Here is a 20,945-nt window from a genome sequence, read left to right on the forward strand (position 1 = left end):
TAATGCACAGCACTATTCACTCTCAAGAAAGCTCAAGAAAGCTTTAGGAGACTGCAGCATACTTACCATCTGTGAAAAATTGTACTAGGTTGATGAAATTCTTTGGTATGAAGAGACAATAGCAGGCAAGTAAAGTTAAAAAATGGTACAGATGTGCAGACGCCGAAGAAAGATTTGTTTTTCTCACACACAATGTCACAACCAGTTTAGACTCCCAGCTTCAGTAAGCAAGATGGACAGGGTTTTTTTAGGACACCTTTTATATGTTTATCTTAGTTAGAACTACATTTGAAGTCTGAAATAAAAAGATTGCTTTGGGGCAATATATTTCAATTCATGTGTCATAGTTCCACAGCTGAAGAATGTGTTTTGGTTTCCATAGTCAAATTTATATTTCATTTATAACTCAGTTTAGCATGATGTTTATCTGTTTTCACATTTCATGTCCTTACTGAGGTAGCTTTGTAAAATACACCTGTCAAATTCTCTCCTCAACCTTAACCTTCCTCCAGATGTAAACTGAATGCACTGCATAAAAGCCTATTAAATGAAGCTAGAACTAATTCAGTAAAAAGACCTGTGACTGATTAAGATGCTTTTCATTTCCCTTGGCTTATGTGGAGAGTAAAATAAGAAAAACAAACATAGAAGATAACTGTGCTCTGTTAAAAGACAAACCTTAGTATAATAATTATCTACCAGTATTGAGTGCCACAGCAGGCAAGAATCCAGTTAGTATTCAGTAATTATGTTCCCTCTTATTTATAAGAAGTATGCTTTGACATAGGTGAAAGTCATTTAGAAATGCTCCCATTCTCCAAGGCCCCAGCTATATTTATAATGCTGTGTCCCATATTATTTCTCCTGGTGTTATGGCAATGAGGGATAAAATATTTAGAGAGCTATCAAGTTCTGACAAGGCCGGGCAGCAGGCTCTGCATCACCACATCATATTAAATCGGGGAAGGATGGGTGTGAGTGTGAGAATGTGTACACGTGTGTGCGCCTCTCTGCACACGGAGGCACGTCTGTCAGGTCTGCAAAAATAACAGGCACAGAAATGGTAAAATGGGAGGATGGAGAAAGGGGGCTAACGAAACTCTGTTTGTTTCTTCTTTAAATCTCCTGGCTAGAGGCACTTAATCATAGTATAGATTAGACTGTGCTGACTCATTTAAAAAAGAACTTGAAACTCAAGTAAGCTCACTTCTTTCCTACTTAATTTTATTGTTATTATAATAGAGTGAGGCTAGACTTACAAGATCACTGAAAGCTACAGAAAGATTTCTTTCTACCTCAGTAACTGAGAGACTCCTGCACAAGTTAATACCTCTTTTTTTATTATTATTTTTTACATGTCAGTGAACACAGCAAGCTGATGACTCTCCCAACCAGGTTGCATGTCACTATTGAGTATGTTTTTAACTAAATGAACATTCACATCTTGAGCCAACTTCAGTTTTCCAGCACACTCACTTTGCACCAGTCAACAGGTTCAGATCTGCATTCAACCACATGGCAAGTGACTTCACTGTGCTAACGTCAACAGATCAGCCTGCACTACTGCATATGGAGCCTAACCAATCAATATTGCTGCCACCAAGAAGCTGAAGCAGGAAGATTGCCCCAGCAGTTTGTTTTTTATACCTCCTCAGTCTCCCAGCCACTTCAGGCAGTTAGTTCACAGGATTTCTTGAGTAAATTTATATAACAGAAAAATAAGAATAAAAAACACTGACATATTGCCAAGGACCTTCTAGGCTTATCACTGGACAAGAAGCTTTAGAGATAAGCTGAAGAAACTCTGCTCTGAATAGTCAGAAAAGGAGAAAATAATACTAGCTGTGAAGCAGCAAGCTGGATGACAAAGTGGGACAGTCCAACTGCCCAAAGCTTGTCTTGCAGAACAGACCAGCCCAACTGGCAACCCCTGCTAAGCATCTTGGAACCCTAACTCTGAAGATCTTGTGCATTGCCTCTGGACCTCAACCTTAATTTTTGGTCCAAATCTTAACCTTGATTTGGCCAACCTCTTTTCAGTTGTTTGTGGGGACAGGACAAGGGGTAATGGCCACAAAATGGATCACAGGAAGTTCCACACCAACATGCGAAAGAACTTCTTCACGGTGAGGGTGACGGAGCACTGGAACAGGCTGCCCAGGGAGGTTGTGGAGTCTCCTTCTCTGGAGATATTCAAGGCCCGTCTGGACGCCTACCTGGGCAGCCTTCTCTAAGGAACCTGCTTTGGCAGGGGGGTTGGGCCCGATGATCTCTCGAGGTCCCTTCCAACCCCTACAATTCTGTGATTCTCTGATTAACATGAGCAATTGGCCTTTCTGGATGCCAGGTATATTAACATACCCTCCTAGAGCAATAAAACAGAGCAGTGTCACAAACTCACCAAATGGTTGAGGTTGGAAAGGACCTCTGGAGGTCATCTGGTCCAACTCCCTGCTCAAGGCAGGGACACCTAAGGCAGGTTGCCCAGGACCATGTCCAGACAGCTTTTGAATATCTCCAAGGAGGGAGTTCTTCTTCACAGAGCCACTATCCTGTTCAGGAAGAGCTGAGGTTTTATTCTCACTCAGGCTAACTTCTGGAAGTAATTTCTAATAGATGAAACCAAAATTCAGCTGAGCTGGTAAGTACTTCAAGTTTTCCAAAATTAGCAACTGTCATGAGTTTTGACACGACAGAGATTCTCTGAAGATTGGGCTTTGACAACTGTGCTGCTCAGTTACAGCCATGTCAGCAATACCACAAATCCATTGCCATCTGCCATTTCTAAAACCTGCTAGAAGGATGGGGTGTTGTGAGGGGAAGAGGAATTGTCTTCTTTTTGTATGTTACACGTGTAGATGTCAAAATAAGTCATTGTGCCGTTCCAACACTTACTATAGAGGGGCAACAGGACAGAGCAAGAGCATCAGGACTATCCCCTGCCCAGATCCCATTCCAGTTTCAAACGTTCACACTGCCTCCATTCTCCAGCAAAAGCTGTTCAACCTTTGCATGTAAAGGAAATTTACAATTGCCTCATAATGCATCTCAGTTTACTGGCTACTGAACTTCCAATTGTGAAAATATTCTGTAAGCTGATAGTAGCTTTTGTAATAAAAAGAAAGAAAAAAAAGAAGAAAAAAAAACACTTAATTGTTCTTATTCAAAAATATAAATGTAATACATCTCACTCCCTGAATTCTTGTTATAACTGTCTTATTACTTAAAAGTATAGTTATTTATTTCACAAGTCATGGGTTATGAATCACAAAGGTGTAAAATTCCCCTTCCCACCCCCAAAACAAACAAAAATGGAAAAATGCAAAAGGTCCTTAGTTAACTTCTGTTTTTAATCCAGCTACAAATACTAACAAATAAGGGGCTCTGAAACCACTTTTCCCTTTACAAGACACCTTTCTTTTGGTTGTCTCTTCTTTAAAAAAAAAATAAAAATACAGAATTAAAACCAGAAGACCGAGTAGGAAAACCTGGGTTTCCAGTTCAGTTGATAAAGATCTTCAAAACAACATCCTACGCTTTAGAAACAAATTAGATATTTTATATTTAATACATAGTGTACTCTGAAAACATAGAGAAGTATGTAGACTTATGCAAAATGACCTCGCAATAAATAAAAAACACTGTTCATGTCATGACTCCATCAGCAGTCCGTGAAGTATGTACACACCACAATATTTACACAGCTCATTTGTAGCCAGATGGCTCCCTGCTGAATACCAGAACATAGGCTCTGGTGCCCACCCCTTTCTCCTTGGTGAGGGAAAGCACCACCAAGGGCTCTGGTTTTGGCATATTGCCTCTGCAGCACTCATGGGGAAGGACAGGCTTGTACCACTTCTTCTCTGACAACGTAGGTCACCCAGATGAAATGGGGAGAACTAAACTGTTTGCCTCCAAAGACTATTTTCAGAGATTTGTTTCCCTTCAACTACCTTCTGTAAAGAATTAAAACTGATGGATGAGTGAAAGTAGTAAGAATGAACACAAGACACCCTAGTGGGTCAACTTTATTTCAGTGTAACATGACTAACTTGCTAGTCTTCCGTCAAAAGGGACCACTGACCTCAAAAGAGAAATGTATGAGCTCCCATTAAAAAGAAATGGTATCTTTGATAGGGGATCTTCTAGGTAGGGATTTTTGAAACGTGTCTGTATACTTCTTTAGTACATTAAGAATTTTTCCTCGACAATCAGAAGCCAAACTTTAGAATCTATTTTACAAACCATTTCAAAGCACCTTGTTCATACTGCAGAGAAAAAAAAAAAAAAAGAAAAAAAGAAAAAAAGAAAAGAAAAAAAAAAGAGAAAAAAAAAGAAAGGAAAAGGAAAAAAAAAGAACAGGAGGAGGTGGATAAACCAGTGGAACTGAGACTGCACAAATAGGTCTCATCTGGATCTAAGTATATCCAGATACACGCTAAGTGCCAATTCCTTAGTAAGCTTGATAATAAATCTAGCACACAAGTGTAAAAACTACATACAGGAACTGAGACTTCTTCCATTAAGAAGTGGACTGTAAGCACATACAACTTTTTTTAAAACCACTAAGCAAATAATAAACACACACCTCAGCAAAAAATAAACAGCAGAACACAGCTCTTTAGGATCCCGCTGCTCTGCTTTTACCCAACTGTTTTGCCTTAAATTACCTTTTACCATTGTCTGAAGGACTTAATTGTTTGAATTATTCTTTTTCTTTTTTTTTTCCCCCCATTATTTTTTCCCTCCAGCATCATCCAGCTTGTATAAAAGACCCATTGCCCTCTTGTGGCTCTGTTACTTGTGAGCAGACTCTTTTCACAAGGAAGCTGAATCTGAGAATAGCCCATCGCAGACTTTTTGTACCTCTTAAGATTTGCATCATGGAAGGAAATGCTGGCTTATGTCCAGTTCCGTGATTTACTGTAACCTTCCAAAGGAACATCCAGTTGACTAGTACAATTTAGTAGTCATGCCAAAAACAAAGAATAGCAATATTTTTGGCATGTTCTTTTTCCAAACATCCAAACATACTGAGAGAGATTGTGCCTGTTTGCTATTTCTGCATTCAGAACCTGAGATGCTGTGTTCAGTTCCCTTATTATTCTTATTTGAAGTCCCATTTTTGATGTGGCTCACTGATGTGTCAGAGACTGAAACCTCACTACTGAAAGGACATTATTATTCCCTCAGATCAATAGAAATGCGATTACATTTGATCATATGAAAAAAAAACCACCACACAGAATGCATGGAAATATTCACCAATACAATGCACCAACCATGTAAAGCACAAAAAATGGGCAGCAAAACAAAAAGTAGAAATCTGTCTTTTACTCCCAAATAACCCTGCTTTTGCTGTTTTATGGTTTCTAATCAGCACAAAGACTCATGTCAACCGGCATTAAAAGCTGTTATTCAACACTTCTCTCCTTCTCTCTCACATCATATCAAGCAAATATCGATAATTTGCTCTTCATACCTACTTTCTCTGAATGAACCCTCACACAGAATCCTTCACCTTCCCAAGAGGGTTTCCTTCACTGTAGCCATGAAAACAGCAAGATCAAGTGGAAAGCAATAGAGCAGGTTATTTTTTCTACACCTTTTGTAGAACAAGCATGTCAAAGAACTGAAATGAGACAGCAGATAGATATAACTGAGAACACCAGTGTCTATATATTATCTCCACAGCAAAACTTCAAAAAATATTATGACATCAAATACAGTGGTTATCAGATTTCTAGTCATCTTGTTCAGTTACAACTTAGCCGTACTTAATCACTATGACCTACCTTTATGAAGATCATAAATTACTAATCTAAGTTGCTTTACTCTCATTAGCTGACCATTTTTACAATAATATATTCAAGAACCATTGCAATGTCTGGATTAATCTGTGAGGCAAATTTAATAAAATTCCAAGTCATCTTCCTAGGTAAACTGAAAAGTCTGAGCTGAAAAATGCCTGGAACTTACTGGGGCAAAAGAATCACTGATTATTATTTTTCCCTTAAACTTGTATTCCATTCACTGCCCCAAAATTCTGGCTGCACAGCAGCAGCAGGTGGATAAAAGATTTCTGTTAGCCAGATTGAGCTCAGGAATGTGGAAAATGAGCCCAAAGCATAAAATAAAGAATAATTAAAAAAAAAATGGAATAATCGATGAACCTCCAATTCATAATTGGCTAGTGAAGTACATAGGATACAGGATGTGCAGCTTTATCTGTTTGTGCTAGCACACCTCAGCATCTGGCTGTCATAGTAGATGTAAATTTGGTGGCAGATGTTTCCAAGAATCCCTGGGGAAAGGCTGTTTTTGTAGTTAGAAGCATACAGGGAAGCTTGTTCATTTTGCCACGTTTCTGTCACCCTTCCATTTTGAATCATCACTCTTCTCCCCCTTGTCTGTCTGTCTTGGACAGGACAAGCCTCTTGGCAATGGCTCACTGCACTGAATCTTCTCCAAAAATGTCCTCACTGTCCCAAGTTCCTAATCTTTCCATACTTTCTCCAGTTTCATCCAGAGACCACTGGCAATAGCCAAGGCCTCCTCAAATACTGCACATTCAGGCACAGCCCAGATGCAAACTTGTGCATCAAACCTCCACATCCACGGGCCACAAGTGATATTTTGCCCTACAGGTTGCCTCTAGCATTGCATAGTGTCCCTGAGAGGATCACACACCTCTTACACACCTTAGCACTGTTCAGCATTCATCAAGTGGGAATTGGCTAACAGCCCAGTTGAGATGCAACAGAATCATATCAACAACCCCTTCTCTTAACCCTTCACAGTAAACGTATAAACCACACCTGACTTATAAACCATTCAAAGTTACATTTCCCATCTCAGTCTGCCTGCGTTGCTACTACCTCCCTCCTTGCTCTGTGAATACAACCTTTGGGAAAACAGCTCCTACAATCCAAATTCAAACATTAATATACAACCTTCTTCAAGCCTCCTTTCATTTAGGAACATCTATCTATCCCAAACAAGAGAGAAAGCATATCTAACATTCTCCTGACTCAGGATAAGAAAAAGGTTAGTTTTCCACAGAATACATAGACCACATACTTGTCTGCATTTTAGGTGCCTGATTATACCCACTTCCCACGTCCAACTCTAACCTGAAAGATGGGGGAAAAATACATTCCATGCTAAGAATGACTCAGCTCGTACATTTCAGTCCTGAATGCAGCTTTTGACAAAGGAATCAAAGAATGTTAGATACCAGTCAGTGCTACTAAATCAGAAAATTTATTTCTATCATTGAAAAGAAGCCTAGCTTTAATCCCTAAACAAGCAAACCAATTTGGAAACCACTCTGTACCAAGTGGGCTGAGCACTTTTCAGAAATCTAGCCCATCACATCAGTTGTAACACATTTACTTCTTCATTTATTAGGTGCCTTTTTTTTTTTTTTTTATTTTATATCCCAGAACCTTAAAGCTCAGTTCAGTACCACTGCAGATAGCCATGACCTTTAGCCAGGATGAAAGCCATGAATTCATAACCTACACACAAATGACTTCATACTACATTTCCAACCCCTGAAGGCATGTGGTCCCCCACTTGGCACTCTCTTGTTGGAGCTCCCTGCCCTCTGGCTCTTGCACAGCTGTTTTACTCACAGTCTTGGAACTAAACTGAATTTCTACTACTTCTGTGATTACTCCTAACTTTCTGTTGCTAGTCAATATGCCTTCTAACATTTACAGACAGACACCATGACTCAGTTGGTTTCAATTGTCCTGTAGAGGTATGGTAATGGACAGGAATTCTTTCAGAAAGTGACAAAGAACTAAGATTTACGAGCATCTTCTTTAGTTGCAAGAAGAAATTAGCTCCTTTCAGAAAACACTTAGTTTTATGGAATCGTGCATTGAACTTTTCTGGATTTCAGATCTGGCCATGCTACTTCTTAAGTTCCACTGCAAAATCCTAGAGCCAAGTAGCTGCAATTGTGAGCAGCTTTGGATTCGTATCCCAATTCTAACTTAAATTATTTCATTTGAGCCAGCTGGGCCCATTTTACATCCAACAGCTAACTAGACCTTTCCATGTCATGAAAATATTACACAAATGCCCGTTAGTGTTTCCCAGGGGAGAATACTCTCCAACAGTCATTAAGAAAAACACTAAAGAAACATCATTTATTTTCTAGTACTTTTAAAAATACAACCACATCAACTCAATAGTTACAACCCAACCTGCTTTGAGACAAGACCAGGTAAGTCTTCCTCCTCTTTTCCCCCTTTCATTTTGAAGACGTGGAGGATTACCCTATTGCCACTCACCACAGGCTCTGTGAGCTTCACAGAACCAACAGTCAGAACTTCTCCAAAGCCAAAACCACAAGACCCTTTTCCTTCAGCATGAGGACAACACGCCTGTAGGGCTCTCAATAAGATGGCCTGAGGCATATCTTCGAGCAGTACCTATTTCATGCAGGAGAGGGCAGTGATATACATATGCACACGGTTAGCAATTAAATGTATGTGCAGTTGGACACACTTCTTTTCAAGTGCATGACTCTCCTGAAGACTCAGAAGCTATTCATCATCATGTAATTAAATCAAGGGAGATGTCACTATGGCACATAACCACCTCATGATGCAGACTCAAAATGAATGCAAGTACTTCAGTGCTAAATGAGAGGAATAAATGCCTGGGGTTGAAAAACAATTGTAAAAGGTACAGGATATTCAGGTGGGAGAAACAGATTCTGCTTGGGAGCAATCAGAGATCCGCATCAATTTGTCATTTCTTTGAGAGCTGACAATTCAAATTTTGATTTCATATAGGCACCCGCAAACATGATCAGAACAGCAAAAGGGAAGGAGCTTTGTATCCAAAAGCTGAAATCTGCAAGATATTTTGTCATTGGATGCAGTAAAACCTAGTCATCTAAACACCAGCATGGATCTGAATCTTGAACATATTTCAATAGCAAGTTAGTGAGACTTGGAAAACCTATAAAGACTTGTTCCCAAAACACTGTTTACTGAACTTTCAAGAATATCTCTACTTATAGTTTTGGAAAATATTCAAACTTCTCAAGGCTGAAGTAGATCCCAAAGATGTTTATCTGGATTGTAATTTGGTTGACTCTTTTTTCCCCCTCCTTTTTAATACAGAGCTCATAAAGAAAACCTTAAGAAAAAATAATACTCCTTAATATAAAGATCAGAAACTAAAAAGCATGATTTAAAGTGGACTAATGTGCACACAGAAAGGAGTACAGATAAGATAAAACCAAGCAAATGGTATTTGCACATCCCTCATGTGTCCAGTACTAGCACCACCAAGATACATTAAACACATATCTTAGGGTAACCGATAGCAATCTGCACAAAATTTCATTTAGTAACAAATTTTGTATTCAGCCAGCCTACAGGGGAAACCTAACAAGCGCACTGAGAAGTCCAGTACATCCCACAAAACATCTTAAGGGTAAAGCTTCACAACTGGGGGAGGCAGGAAAACCTGCTATGTGGGAGTGCTCACCTGCTGCTAGAACAAAAGCAGGCCTGGAGACAAAACTGCTCCCTACAACTGAAAAGAGCTCTAGAAAGAGCATTGCTCAAAACAGAAGCAATCAAGAAGAGAAACTGGAGCAGCACCCTGGCTTCCTGGGAAGAGCGGGGCATGGACACGGACAAGACAGGGGTGAGTGCCCTGCAGGGCACTGCCAAAGCAGGGCAGCGTTCATACAGCACAAGTCACTTAAAGGTTACATATTCAAAGACAGTGATCCAGTTGAGTTCAGCTCAGGAGTCAGAAATTAGTATATAGTCTTACAAACAAAATACAAATATATATTCTTCTGTCTGAAAGGAGCCACAGCAAAGGATAGGATCACCTACACCATGCAAAAAACAGGAATGGAGTAACTTTGCTCAATGCCTTCCTGTCTAGAAACAAGAAGCCACTAGCCTACCGACCAGGTCAGCAAGCCCTCAGAGACATAAGGTTGTAACCAGCTAAAATAAGTGGTTGAAGTTGTTCTGAAGCAAGCTTAGGAGATTGGGTACCATCTAGGTATACCAGCCCCTACCACCAAAAGCACCCAACCCTGAAATGAGCAGCCCCAGTTGAACCTGTACTCTTCCTTTGGGTATGCTCAGTATTCCTTCCACAATCCAACTCAGTCTCACATTGCTCAACAAACCACCCCACAGAAACATCACACAATGTACCAAGAAAGATACCATCGCAAATTCTAGGCAAAGCATCCCTTTGTTAAGAGCCTAGGGGGAAGGAACTTCTGCTCAAGCAGTTTTTGGGAGCAGAGGGTGATCTGTGAATGGTACATATGTTTGCAAACAGGTGCAAAGTGCCTGCGCATCACCCTCAGGCATAATAAAAACCACCCCAACAGACATGTTATCAGCATGGGCTGACAAACAGGCAAAGCATCTGGCACCTCCAGCTGCAGCATCTGGGAAAGGCAACCAGGGGGCTGAATGCCAGCTACTCGCCCCATGCTGCTAATGCTGGCCCCTAAGACTTGTGTGCAACCCATACACATGGATGGTACATGCACACAGAGCAGAATACCATAAAAATAACTTAATATTTAGCTAATGTAAGCAGCCTACTTGTTTAAAGAGAAGAAAAAAAAAAGATGCAATGAAAGAGCAGCTCAAGTATACAAAGAGGAAGAGGACATTAAAAGATCTCTTCGTTTCAGTAACTAAACTGCGGTAACTAGAGCTGTATCAACAGTACCTCTTAGTGGCCATAGTAATCTGCTACCAAAAAAGGGAACAAGAAGGAAAAACAAGTCATGAGTGGAAACATTAGTGAGCTCAGAAAAAAAAAAAATAGAAATAAGGCAAAGTAGAAGGATCTGGTACCCTACCCAGAATAACCTTGGAGGCAGTGTTTCTAACAGATTGTTTTTCCCCCTTCATCTTTTGACAAGATGAATGTGAACAAATACAGCTCAGCCTATCTCTGTATGCCACATGCACACACTTTCCACAAGTCCTGCTACCACCATTCCCCCAGGTCTTGAAAATTCATGTTTAACGTGTTTAAAAGAAAAGAAGCCATTGGAAATATTTCAAATATGTAAAGAAATTTCCAAACCAAGGTAAACAATCTTCATATTCCTTTCCACCTGGGCTGCAGAAGGGGCACATGGGGAATGGGACAAGTATACATTTACAGTCTATCTAGATACTTAAAAATAACAAAGCATAAAGTTATTTTCAACACCCCCACACATCATTTCTGCAAGCTGTGAAGGGCTGCCAGAGAATTAGACAATCAATTTCTACCTAGAAAGACATGGACTCTGAAGAAGGTGGAGCCATGTGCAAACTGTCCATGGGGCCAAGAAGCACTTTTCTTTGCCTACCTGGATCATCAGTATGCAGATCATGAAGCACAAGGCATGACATCCAGAGCACATGGCTAAGGCAAGACCTGGAAGCATAAAGGATAAAGAGTGCACATACTATTTTGGGGAGATCCTGAGTGTACACTACATTACAATTAAAGGAATGAAGAAGGGAAACAATGAGAACCCAAGCTAAATCTTCATGGACATAATCATGCAAGTGCTGGAAAATACAGAATGAAACAAAGCCTGCAGCCACCACTTCACCTCACCAAGACAGCCTAGAGAAGAGGAATGGTATCATGTAACATCGTACAACCTTGATAAGCTTAACATTCATTCAATTTAATATAGGAAATAAGCAAGTTCACCACTGACTACGTCTAAAATAGTACCCATTTGGTATATAGGAGTGCTCAAATGTCCTCTACCTATCACTTAATTGCAAGCTGGTGTGCTAAACTTCCTCTGACTCTACCTCATGCCTGTAAATCTTCCAGCCAGTCATTAACTGCCTGGTAAAGGGCTGGCACCTCATATATTGTCACTTAATTATGTTATGCTACATTGGGCTTCCTAGGAGGCACTCATTTAGCACAAAAACACCTCTAAAGAAAACCATGTAGACAGACCGCCCGAGCCAGAGACGACGATGAATGCTGCTGACAGGGGAATAGAAATGGCAAGTAAAACTGTCTTCAGAGCGGAAGGAGGAAACGTAGCAATGGGGAAAAAGAAACCAAGCATGGATATTTGAACCATCAGATAAACAGCGGCTGACAGGACATTTTAGATCTGGAAGGAGGGGGGCAAAGGAGGAGGAGAAGTGCACCAAAGTGGAAACAGAAAATTACCCTCCTGAATGAACGAGATGTGTTTGGAATGAGTCACAGGGGAAGGCAAGTGCAAACATCAGCAAGTCAAGAAGCTGACTGCGCGGTACCTTGCTCCTGAACCCAGTCTTCAGAAACAAGAGACGGCTGAATAAACACAATGAGAAAAAACAGCCTGTTCTGAGCTCCTACCTTGGCAGTGTTGAAGTTAAAATGCATTTTGGGCACAGTACTACAAGCACAAGGAAGACATCGCCCCTACTGACATCACCACAGGCAAAGGACATCCAGCACCTCACAATTGTCCTTCCTTCTTACACCAGGGGAAAGATACAGAAACTAGGAGATGCTTCAATGCTTGTTTTTTTACTATGGAAGGAAAAATAACCCCGCTGTTGTACAACACACACTGTCTTCAGAACCTATTTGCCATCAAAATCCAGACCAGCAAAAATGAGCAGAAAATAGCCATATAGCCAGTGAGGGATATAAAACAATGTATGCGCTTCAGTCATTGGAGCCACTAGAGTCTTATAACACAACGCCTTGTGGATGCAGCATTTAAAAATAAGTCTACAGGAAGGCAGGATTGGATCTTTTGCTACTCCAAAACTGAGAAACATTTAGACCATTTAAGATGACATATGGCTGCAGATGAAGTTTTATTCCTCTCCTCTGACTAATTTTATTTCTCCTCCCCTATGTAAACATCAGCATTTCTCTCAGTCCCAGTAACATCCACCTGGCTGGAAGTCAGTACTGTTCAAAGCCCTGTTGCAACTGCTGTGTTTGGCAGCTTTACACTGAAGTCTGGTGTCATTCAGCTACATCAAATCATTGGACAAAGTCAGGAGTTATTTGGAAATTGCCAGTTTGGGCCAATATACAAATAAGTTCCCTCCCCTCCCCCCCAGTAACATATTTCATTCGACATCACCAAATTTCAGGTGGTCAGAATTTAGGTTCAAAAAAAAAAGTTTCATGCACACATATCCCTGATTTGATTGAATAAATTGTCATTTTTCCCCATTTTTTCCATTGATAAATGATGCTTTCTACTTGTGAAGAAGTCTAGCTTGTTGACAAAGTGCAAAAGAATGAGGTAGGAAGTGAGGATTCTCCCTTTCATCTCCCAGAGACCTCGCAGGAAAAACATCCTATGGAATCCATGGACAGTAAGAGATTAGGGACACCGCTTGTCTATAGGAGACCAAATTATTTACTACCAGATCACCACATATCAGTAGTCTTCCTGGTACTGAAGATGTTCACTGAATAACTTCAGGTTCCTAGGTGTGCAGTTGACCAGTCACTGTTAGGCACTCAATGGCCTTAAGTGCTACTTAAACAATTACCAAAACTGCACTTAGAGGATTTCTAAAACAAGAGGCAGCTTCGGTGTTTACTCCTCCAGGATGGAGAAAATAAGTGAATGGAAACGTATCCTTTTCCTTTCCTTATCTTCACATCGCTTGCCAGCAAAGGTCAGCTACACGCTCACAAACAACCAGCTCATACAATCTGCGATATTAGCGAAACCTTAGTCACCAGTTCCAGTTGCATACAAGTATAAATAGAAGCAGTGCCGTGAGCCTGTATAAGAGCTAGTCAGGAAATTATACCACCATTTCCCAACCCACACAAAAGCATTTTAGGAAAATGAACAATTTTCAACTTAATTGGAATTTCCATTTTGCATACAAAGTTAAATTTTGTTTGGTTTTGGTAACTAAAGCCTTTCCTCACTTCAGTAAGTTTCAGCATTTTTGAAGACAGCCTAGAAATTTAACCCAAGTGGAAAAGTTTTCATTTAAGTTTCTCATTTTATCAGAAAGTTTATTTCTCTAATCCCACAGACTTTTGACCAAATTAACCAAGCAGTCTTGCAGAAAAAATCCATTTCAACATACAGGACTTCTACCTTCTTACTTAATTATTGCACATTCAGCTCACACTGTACTGCCCTCATCCAAAATCAGAAATCTGAGTGTTTACCCTGGGCTTTTTTCCTAGTATTATTTACAAAGGTTGAAATCAATTTGTAAAACTTACTCTAAACCAGTGCAAATATGTTTTGAAACATTCATTGTAAATGTCATCAAACAATGCTGATATCAACATTTTGGACAGCTTTTTACAAGTACTAACAGTGCACAAAATCTGAGAAGATTAGTATCTCACTGCAAAATTATAGGCAGATGACAAGGCTTCAGATAAATTACAGCAGCATAAATTCGTACTGTTTTCAGGTCACTGAGATCTCTGGGCACGCCTCAGAACTGTCTTTTTTCTTTTCACTATGGGGATAGAGAAGAGAATCCCCATAAGGTGCTGCATGCAAGAGTTTCCAAACCTTTGGATAGATCCACCTTTATTAAAGGTGCATTGAGTTAAATTCTGAACAGGGAGAGGAAAAGGAAAGATAATTGGAAATAAAAAAGGTAGTCATGATACATAGGAGGTGAACTAACCAAAATTTTCATCCCAAATTTGAATAACTTTCTCAGATCTCAAAAGAGTTTACCATGTTGACTGCTTTTTGGTTCAATGTGTATTCACCGGGCACTACAAATACAGGTATAACATACAAATATGGCAACTGCCAGTCGGACTTTCTGTCTACCAGAAGATATTATTATTTCGGTGTTCCTTTGGGGGAGAGAAATGTCCATTAGTATCCACTAGTAACTGCTAAAGATTGCACTTAATTGAAATCTACAAGTTTTAATATTTTGAGATGTAAGCCATCTGATCTCATCTGTTTAATTTTCATCTCCATTTTGGTAGTAAACCCTGATCTACAAACCTCCCTCAAAATTACCAAACTCAGAAAGGAAGCAAGAGAAGAAAATAAAAGTCAGAGCAAGAAACTGGGCAGATAGATGCTGTCTCTTCTCCCTCTGTCTGCAGCCCAAGCTCATGGATCCCCACCCTTTTCGTAAATTAACATCTAAGCTACCCTGAGCTGCAGTCAAGACCATTAGAGGGAGCCAAATGTTTTGGCCCAGCAACTTTGTAACAGGATGGGATCTTTAGACCATACACTTGTTGGGCAGGGGCATGCACTGTTAGTGGGTGAAATTCTCAGTGGTCAATGCTCAAATTCCACTGAATTTAATGGAGTTACACCATTGATTATTTGGCCTAGCACAACAGGTTTCCATTTCTTCCTTCCTTAGGCAGCTTTTTAAGTTCTCTCTTCCTCTTTTGGATAAGTTGACTTAAAACTAACGAACAAGACCAAAAAAATGACTATGCTGAAAAAACCAGCTCCAATCTACAAGCTAAAAAGCAACCTGCCTAGGAAAATTGGGAGAACAGCAATCCAAGGCAGTACCTCCAGAGGTACTCTGCTCAAGACCAGCTGCTGGAGGACTGAGATGGCAGCTTGAAGGGCCACAGTCTAACCAGCTCTTCACCACTTTTATCAAAGATGGCAAGAGCATGTGTTCCCCCCGCCACATAACCTACACACCACACCCCAGTGGCTATGTGAACAGCAGCCACCTCCTCACAAGCCCACTCAACGGTTCCTTCCAGAGGGGTTTTTTCTGTCAACATTTTATAAGTCACTTTGGAGACACTAGCATGACACATAATACTTCACTTTGTAGTACTTTGTCCCAGCAGAATAAGCTTTCTTCCTGAATCCAACAAAACCTACGGAGGAAATACTTTTGTGTTCTTTCCTGTGCTATTTTCTTAACTATACTTAACCGTAAGAGTTACCTCAGTAGAAAATTTTCCCTCATGGAAAATCCAGACCCCACTTCTATGGAAAGATAAGAAGGACTATGATGTTAAGTGACATGAAAATAAATAATCTTCCACAATGCTTCCCATAAAGTCTCACCGTGCCTGTTAGAAGACCAAATAATATGAGTGGAAAATAACTGACCTTAACTATTGGCTGTGATAGATACACGTAAAAGAGTTTATTCAGTTTTTATAGAGGGCACCAAAGATACATTTAAAAGAGATTTAACACTTGCCAAGTTATGTGTTATGTAAAACATTGTTTAATTAAATACACTCAGATCATCTGAATGGGGGGGAGTTATTGAGGGAGGGGGGTTGGAACAATTGTTTTTCTTTTTTTTTTCTAATCAGCAAATATTTTCACTCTGAAGATCATTAAATTAATCTTTATATACAGATTGCTTATTTCAAAGCCATGGTTAGACTATATGTGTTGTACTTTACCCATATATTTATGGTATTCAACAGAAAGCCACGTGTCCCTGTATGAGATCACATTTTATTAATCCATGTTGAAGAAGATGCACGTGTTGTTTGTGTAACATAAGCCAAGTAATCACTTAAATTGCACCATTTTTCAAAAGGGTCCTATATCACTGTATCCTTGGAAGCTGAAGATCTACTTTATACCAAAATGCGGTTCAGTCCAAGTCTCCTTGTCTCAGGACTCATGCTCAAAACAATAAACTTACTTCAAAAACTATTCCTCTATCGTAAGTCCTATTCAAGCACACCAAGAGGATAATACATTTAATGTTACCACTCAGGAAACAACATGCCTTATCCCAGTAAATCTGGGCTCAAAACCTGGAAACAAAAAGGAAGCAGGGAGAGCTCTTAAATCTTTAAAGATATGTGAGACAATACTTGCTATAATAAACACAACTTGCAATCATAAATAAGCCTTTGGTAGAAGTAATATTTCACTATGGATTCAGCAAACTCTCTAATAACCAGACATTTACATACTCCAAAAGCCTATTACAGAGTGAATGAGAATGATGATTAAGTATAGAAGATTATTAAATACTGTCTTTAACACAGTCTAAAGAGCACTACGTTCGAAGATAAATGTAAAGCAAGTTTATAATCAATTTATTGTGTTTATCTGTTCACAGCATCAAATTCTGCTTGGAAAAAAAGTGCATCTGGAACCCAACAGGGGGATCACCCAGGAATATCTTAAGGTAATAGAGTAATTGTATTGTGTGCTTCCAGAATTCAGGTCAGTACTTAGACAACAGAGATTTTGGGGAGCTTATATTCAGTGGTCCCAGGATAAATATACTAACCACATTTCTGAGTCTATGTTTGGAGAATCTTCCATTTTGTCATCAAATTAATCATAATAATAATAATTTCTAGCAATGTTCCTACTCGTTCACAGCTGAGGGTTGCATTTTTTTGGTGAAATAAATCTTACATTGAATAGAATGTACAGGCTTGTACAAAAGTATCATCACACAAAAGCAGAAATCTATCTATACTCAAGTTCAAAATGAACGTCTGTGGGAGACCAAGTACCAGACCAAGGTGTAAGCCTCATAGCCTAGCGTCTACACTCCCACATTTCTACAAAAAGCACAAGTGAAACAAAACACGCACTTTCCATTCAGCATCATGACCTTACAAGGACTGATCCCAGGGTCCTTCTCAGCCCTTGCATCAGAAACTACATGAAATGGTGAGCCATGGATTACGGAACCATTCTGCCAGAACAGGGTGGCTGGAAAATCTGTGCTACAGCATAGGTCTTGCGAAGTCCCACACTGACACGTACCCAAGGGGATAGATCAATTAAGCACAGACCTAGCAGGACACCTGGAGACATTTAAATGTATATAAAATTATTCTTCTGAAACCACTAAGGCCACATTTAAATGACCAGTGGTAGATACACAACTGAATGTCTCTGCCATGATTAAACTCCACAGTGCAATCTGGACCAACAGAATTCAGACTTGCATAAGCAGATATTTCTGCTGTTTCTTTCCTGTGACATAAAGTGTCATACCTTGCCTTCTACCTCAGAACTCCAAGTCAAGTAAAAAGCTAGCCTAGGTGCTGGTTTTTCCTTTGCTAGAAGAAATTTCAGACTGTTTATTTGCATACAACCTAGCAGAATACAGACCAGAACAGAGAGATCTCTAAAAATCTGACACTGACACCACCTTCTGCAATGGAGTTGCAAAATCCCACTCCAAATCACAGTTTCTGGCATTCATTTATTACCACCAGGCTTCCTTAAAAATAAATCCCACCCCCCCTGGGTTTTTAAGACAGCAGGCCAAAGCGTTTTGGCTCAAGTCTTCCCAAAAAATATGTCACGTCTGAGACAGGCACCCAACAGTTGAACATTTCATCCCAAAGTGTGAGACGTCTGGCAAAGTTCCAAAAAGCTGTGCACAATATTACAAGAGAAAACCTTAGGGGTCACCAACCTCACCTATAACACCTACTGTGGAAGGTGACTTTGAATGAACTTAATCCTGTCACGCTGGTGGTTTGGAGATTTCCCACATTCTCTTGGGGAGGTACTGTGACTGCATCCAATATTTGTGACCCAGAAGGCTGCCAGCACACTGTATTCTCCACGATGTCCCCTACCAGAAGATGTATGCTAAAGCCATAGCTGGGACCTACAGCTGGGAGACAGCCTCAGAACAGCTTTCTCCCCCACCCTCACCCACCCACCCCCCTTTTCAAACCACTGAATATTGGCTGGAATTTTCTCGTCAGAGGAATGCGAGTGCTGCTTAACAACTGGAAGACATTACCCAAGGAGGATGTGGAATCTCTATCAATGTAGCCTCTTCAGAACAGGTCAGACAAACATCAGTCAAAGGATTTGGTATAGCTTTGGGGAAGGAGCAACCCAGGGAACTTGCTAGAGATCAAAGCTTCCAGCAACGATTGCTCTAGGTCCAGGATACGCAACAAAGAGCAGAGAAAAATGTTCTTGCATTAAGTTTATTGAAATAGAGCTGCCTGAAATGTTCATGTCAAAATCAAAACCAAGCTGAACTTCTCCAGTTTAAAGCTCTGCTCCACAGCCAAATAGAAATACAAGCCTATCGTGCATGAATGAATTCTGAATGATTTGAGCTGGCTTACAGGTTTACAATGAAAATCAAGCACCCCTGTGCAAAAACTAAGAGTTTAAAGTTTCACAGAAAAAAAAATAAAAAAGCTTTACTTCTAAAACTTAAAAAAAAAAAGGGGGGGGGGGGAGTCTTTGGGGTTTTTGTTTTGTTTTTTGGTTCTTTTTACTACCTCATGACAAGCAAACTCCCCTCAATTTTGCCTAGACACAGTTGTATTTTCTACAGCTTGCGTGACCGACAAATCTTAAAGAAAATTTCAAGTACAGCAAACTCAAAATAGAATTTTGGAGAAGATCATTTTTATATGGAAATCATCAAATCAGAGAAGATTTTTTTCACCCTGTTGTCCTCCAGAGCTTGTACTTTGAGCATGTTTTCCAAGAGCAACATTGGTTCTGTTTGCAATTCGTCTCTCCAGTGAACATTTTTAAACTTGAAGAAGTGGCAGGGGGAAAAAAAGGAGAGGTCAGAAGACAAAAATGTGAACATATTTAAAACAAGGATTCTATAGCAGTGGGACAGTTCAGTTTTGTGTGCATGTATTTTAAAATTTAAAGGAAGTCTCACTTACAAGGCAAAACCGCTAGTGGTATGAATTATACGGCTCCAACTTCCTCCAGCTTGGCAGGGTGGTAAGAGCTCTGCGGAAGGCAGCCACTGTGGTTTGACTCTCTCTCACTGATAATAGCCGACCCTCCCTCCGCCCCCTGAAAACTCAGCACTAAAAATAAGAAGGAAGCAAAAGGAGAACCATTTCCTTGCCAACACCAGTAGCTGGGAGGCCTGGAATGATGCCATTAGATACCCTGCTATTTATTGCCCATTTCCACCCCATAGGAAGCTTGGGGAAGTAGTTGCCAAAAGAAAAAAGACGGGAGAAAAATAAACCTTCCTGTTTGGCTTAACATTTGACAGGACAAAGTCAGATAATTCTAGCTCTACATTTTGCACGTTCTTGCCCACAGTTGTTTTCCTCCAGAGGCTCCTTGTAAAAACAAACAAGGATTTTTATACATCAAGGCTTTCAAAGCAAACACAGGAAGTATCTTCTTCAGTCTCCTACACGGTCTTTTCTCTACTTCGTTTGCTGCTTCGCTTTCTTCACTAGACACTCCTGTTCTGGACAGCACAAAACCAGGGCAGTTACTGTATATACACTCATGAAATCAGTTTCCTTGAGAAATTACTGTTTTATCAATACCAAAAGCTCTTCAAGTCAGACTCAGTTTTAATAAATTGTCTTGAATCAGAAACATGACTGGAGGAAAGGAAGGGGAAAGAGTGGGGGGAAAAAAAAAAAAGCCATTTCTGAAGAAATTTGCTCTCTCCTCTTTGTCCACTTCAATGATGATTCAAACAAGTCTCCTGTCTGCCCAAAGTAGGTCACATCTGCTAGGCTAGAAAGGCTTTCTGTCGACATGCCTCAGCATGTCTTTCTTAAGTTGTTCCACTTAAATTAAATATTACTGAGCACCAAGGCAGACCTAGTCAATCTAAACTAGTAATCTAGGGTTTCCAAAGCCTACTCCACTAAGGACTTGCCATTCACAATCTATATCAGAAATGACAATAAAATTCAAGACTTTTGGAGGCAATTTTGAGGTGAGGGAAAATGTCATAATGTGTATTTTTGAACTTGCCAAGTTGTTTTCTCCTTAATTCTTCATCCAAGTAAACTTAGTTTAGGAACTTAATCCAAGTACGTAGATATTTCCAGGTTAATCAAAACTGCACTCATTTAATTTTTTAATGAATAAACTGTTTGCCAATAAAAAAATCCCCAGCCTCTAAGGGAGGGAGACAACCATCCTTCCAACATTCCTTGCAGTTCAGGGTCAGTCTTACAGCTATTCACGTGGCTGCTATACCCTCCTTCATTCTTAATCCCCAAATAAC

The 20,945-nt window shown here is 40.0% G+C and overlaps 1 protein-coding gene across 3 annotated transcripts in view; it reads right to left on the bottom strand.

Moving 5' to 3' along the window:
- The window catches only part of LOC310898533 (uncharacterized protein), a 264,997-nt gene that overhangs the window by 169,423 nt on the left and 74,629 nt on the right, over window positions 1–20,945 (bottom strand). The window contains exon 3 of one of the 3 annotated variants that reach the window (XM_083833769.1): window positions 11,372–11,439. The exons of 1 other annotated variant lie outside the window; for it this stretch is intronic. In XM_083833769.1, coding sequence (XP_083689895.1) covers window positions 11,372–11,414 — 43 coding nt within the window. In that variant the 5' untranslated portion in view covers window positions 11,415–11,439. Of the gene's footprint in view, window positions 1–11,371; window positions 11,440–19,620; window positions 20,169–20,945 lie in introns of all 3 variants that reach the window. One more of the 3 variants, XM_083833765.1, reaches the window with a different exon arrangement.

The sequence above is a fragment of the Anser anser genome, assembly GCF_964211835.1.
Source record: "Anser anser genome assembly, chromosome: 4".
Taxonomy (NCBI): Eukaryota; Metazoa; Chordata; class Aves; order Anseriformes; family Anatidae; genus Anser; species Anser anser.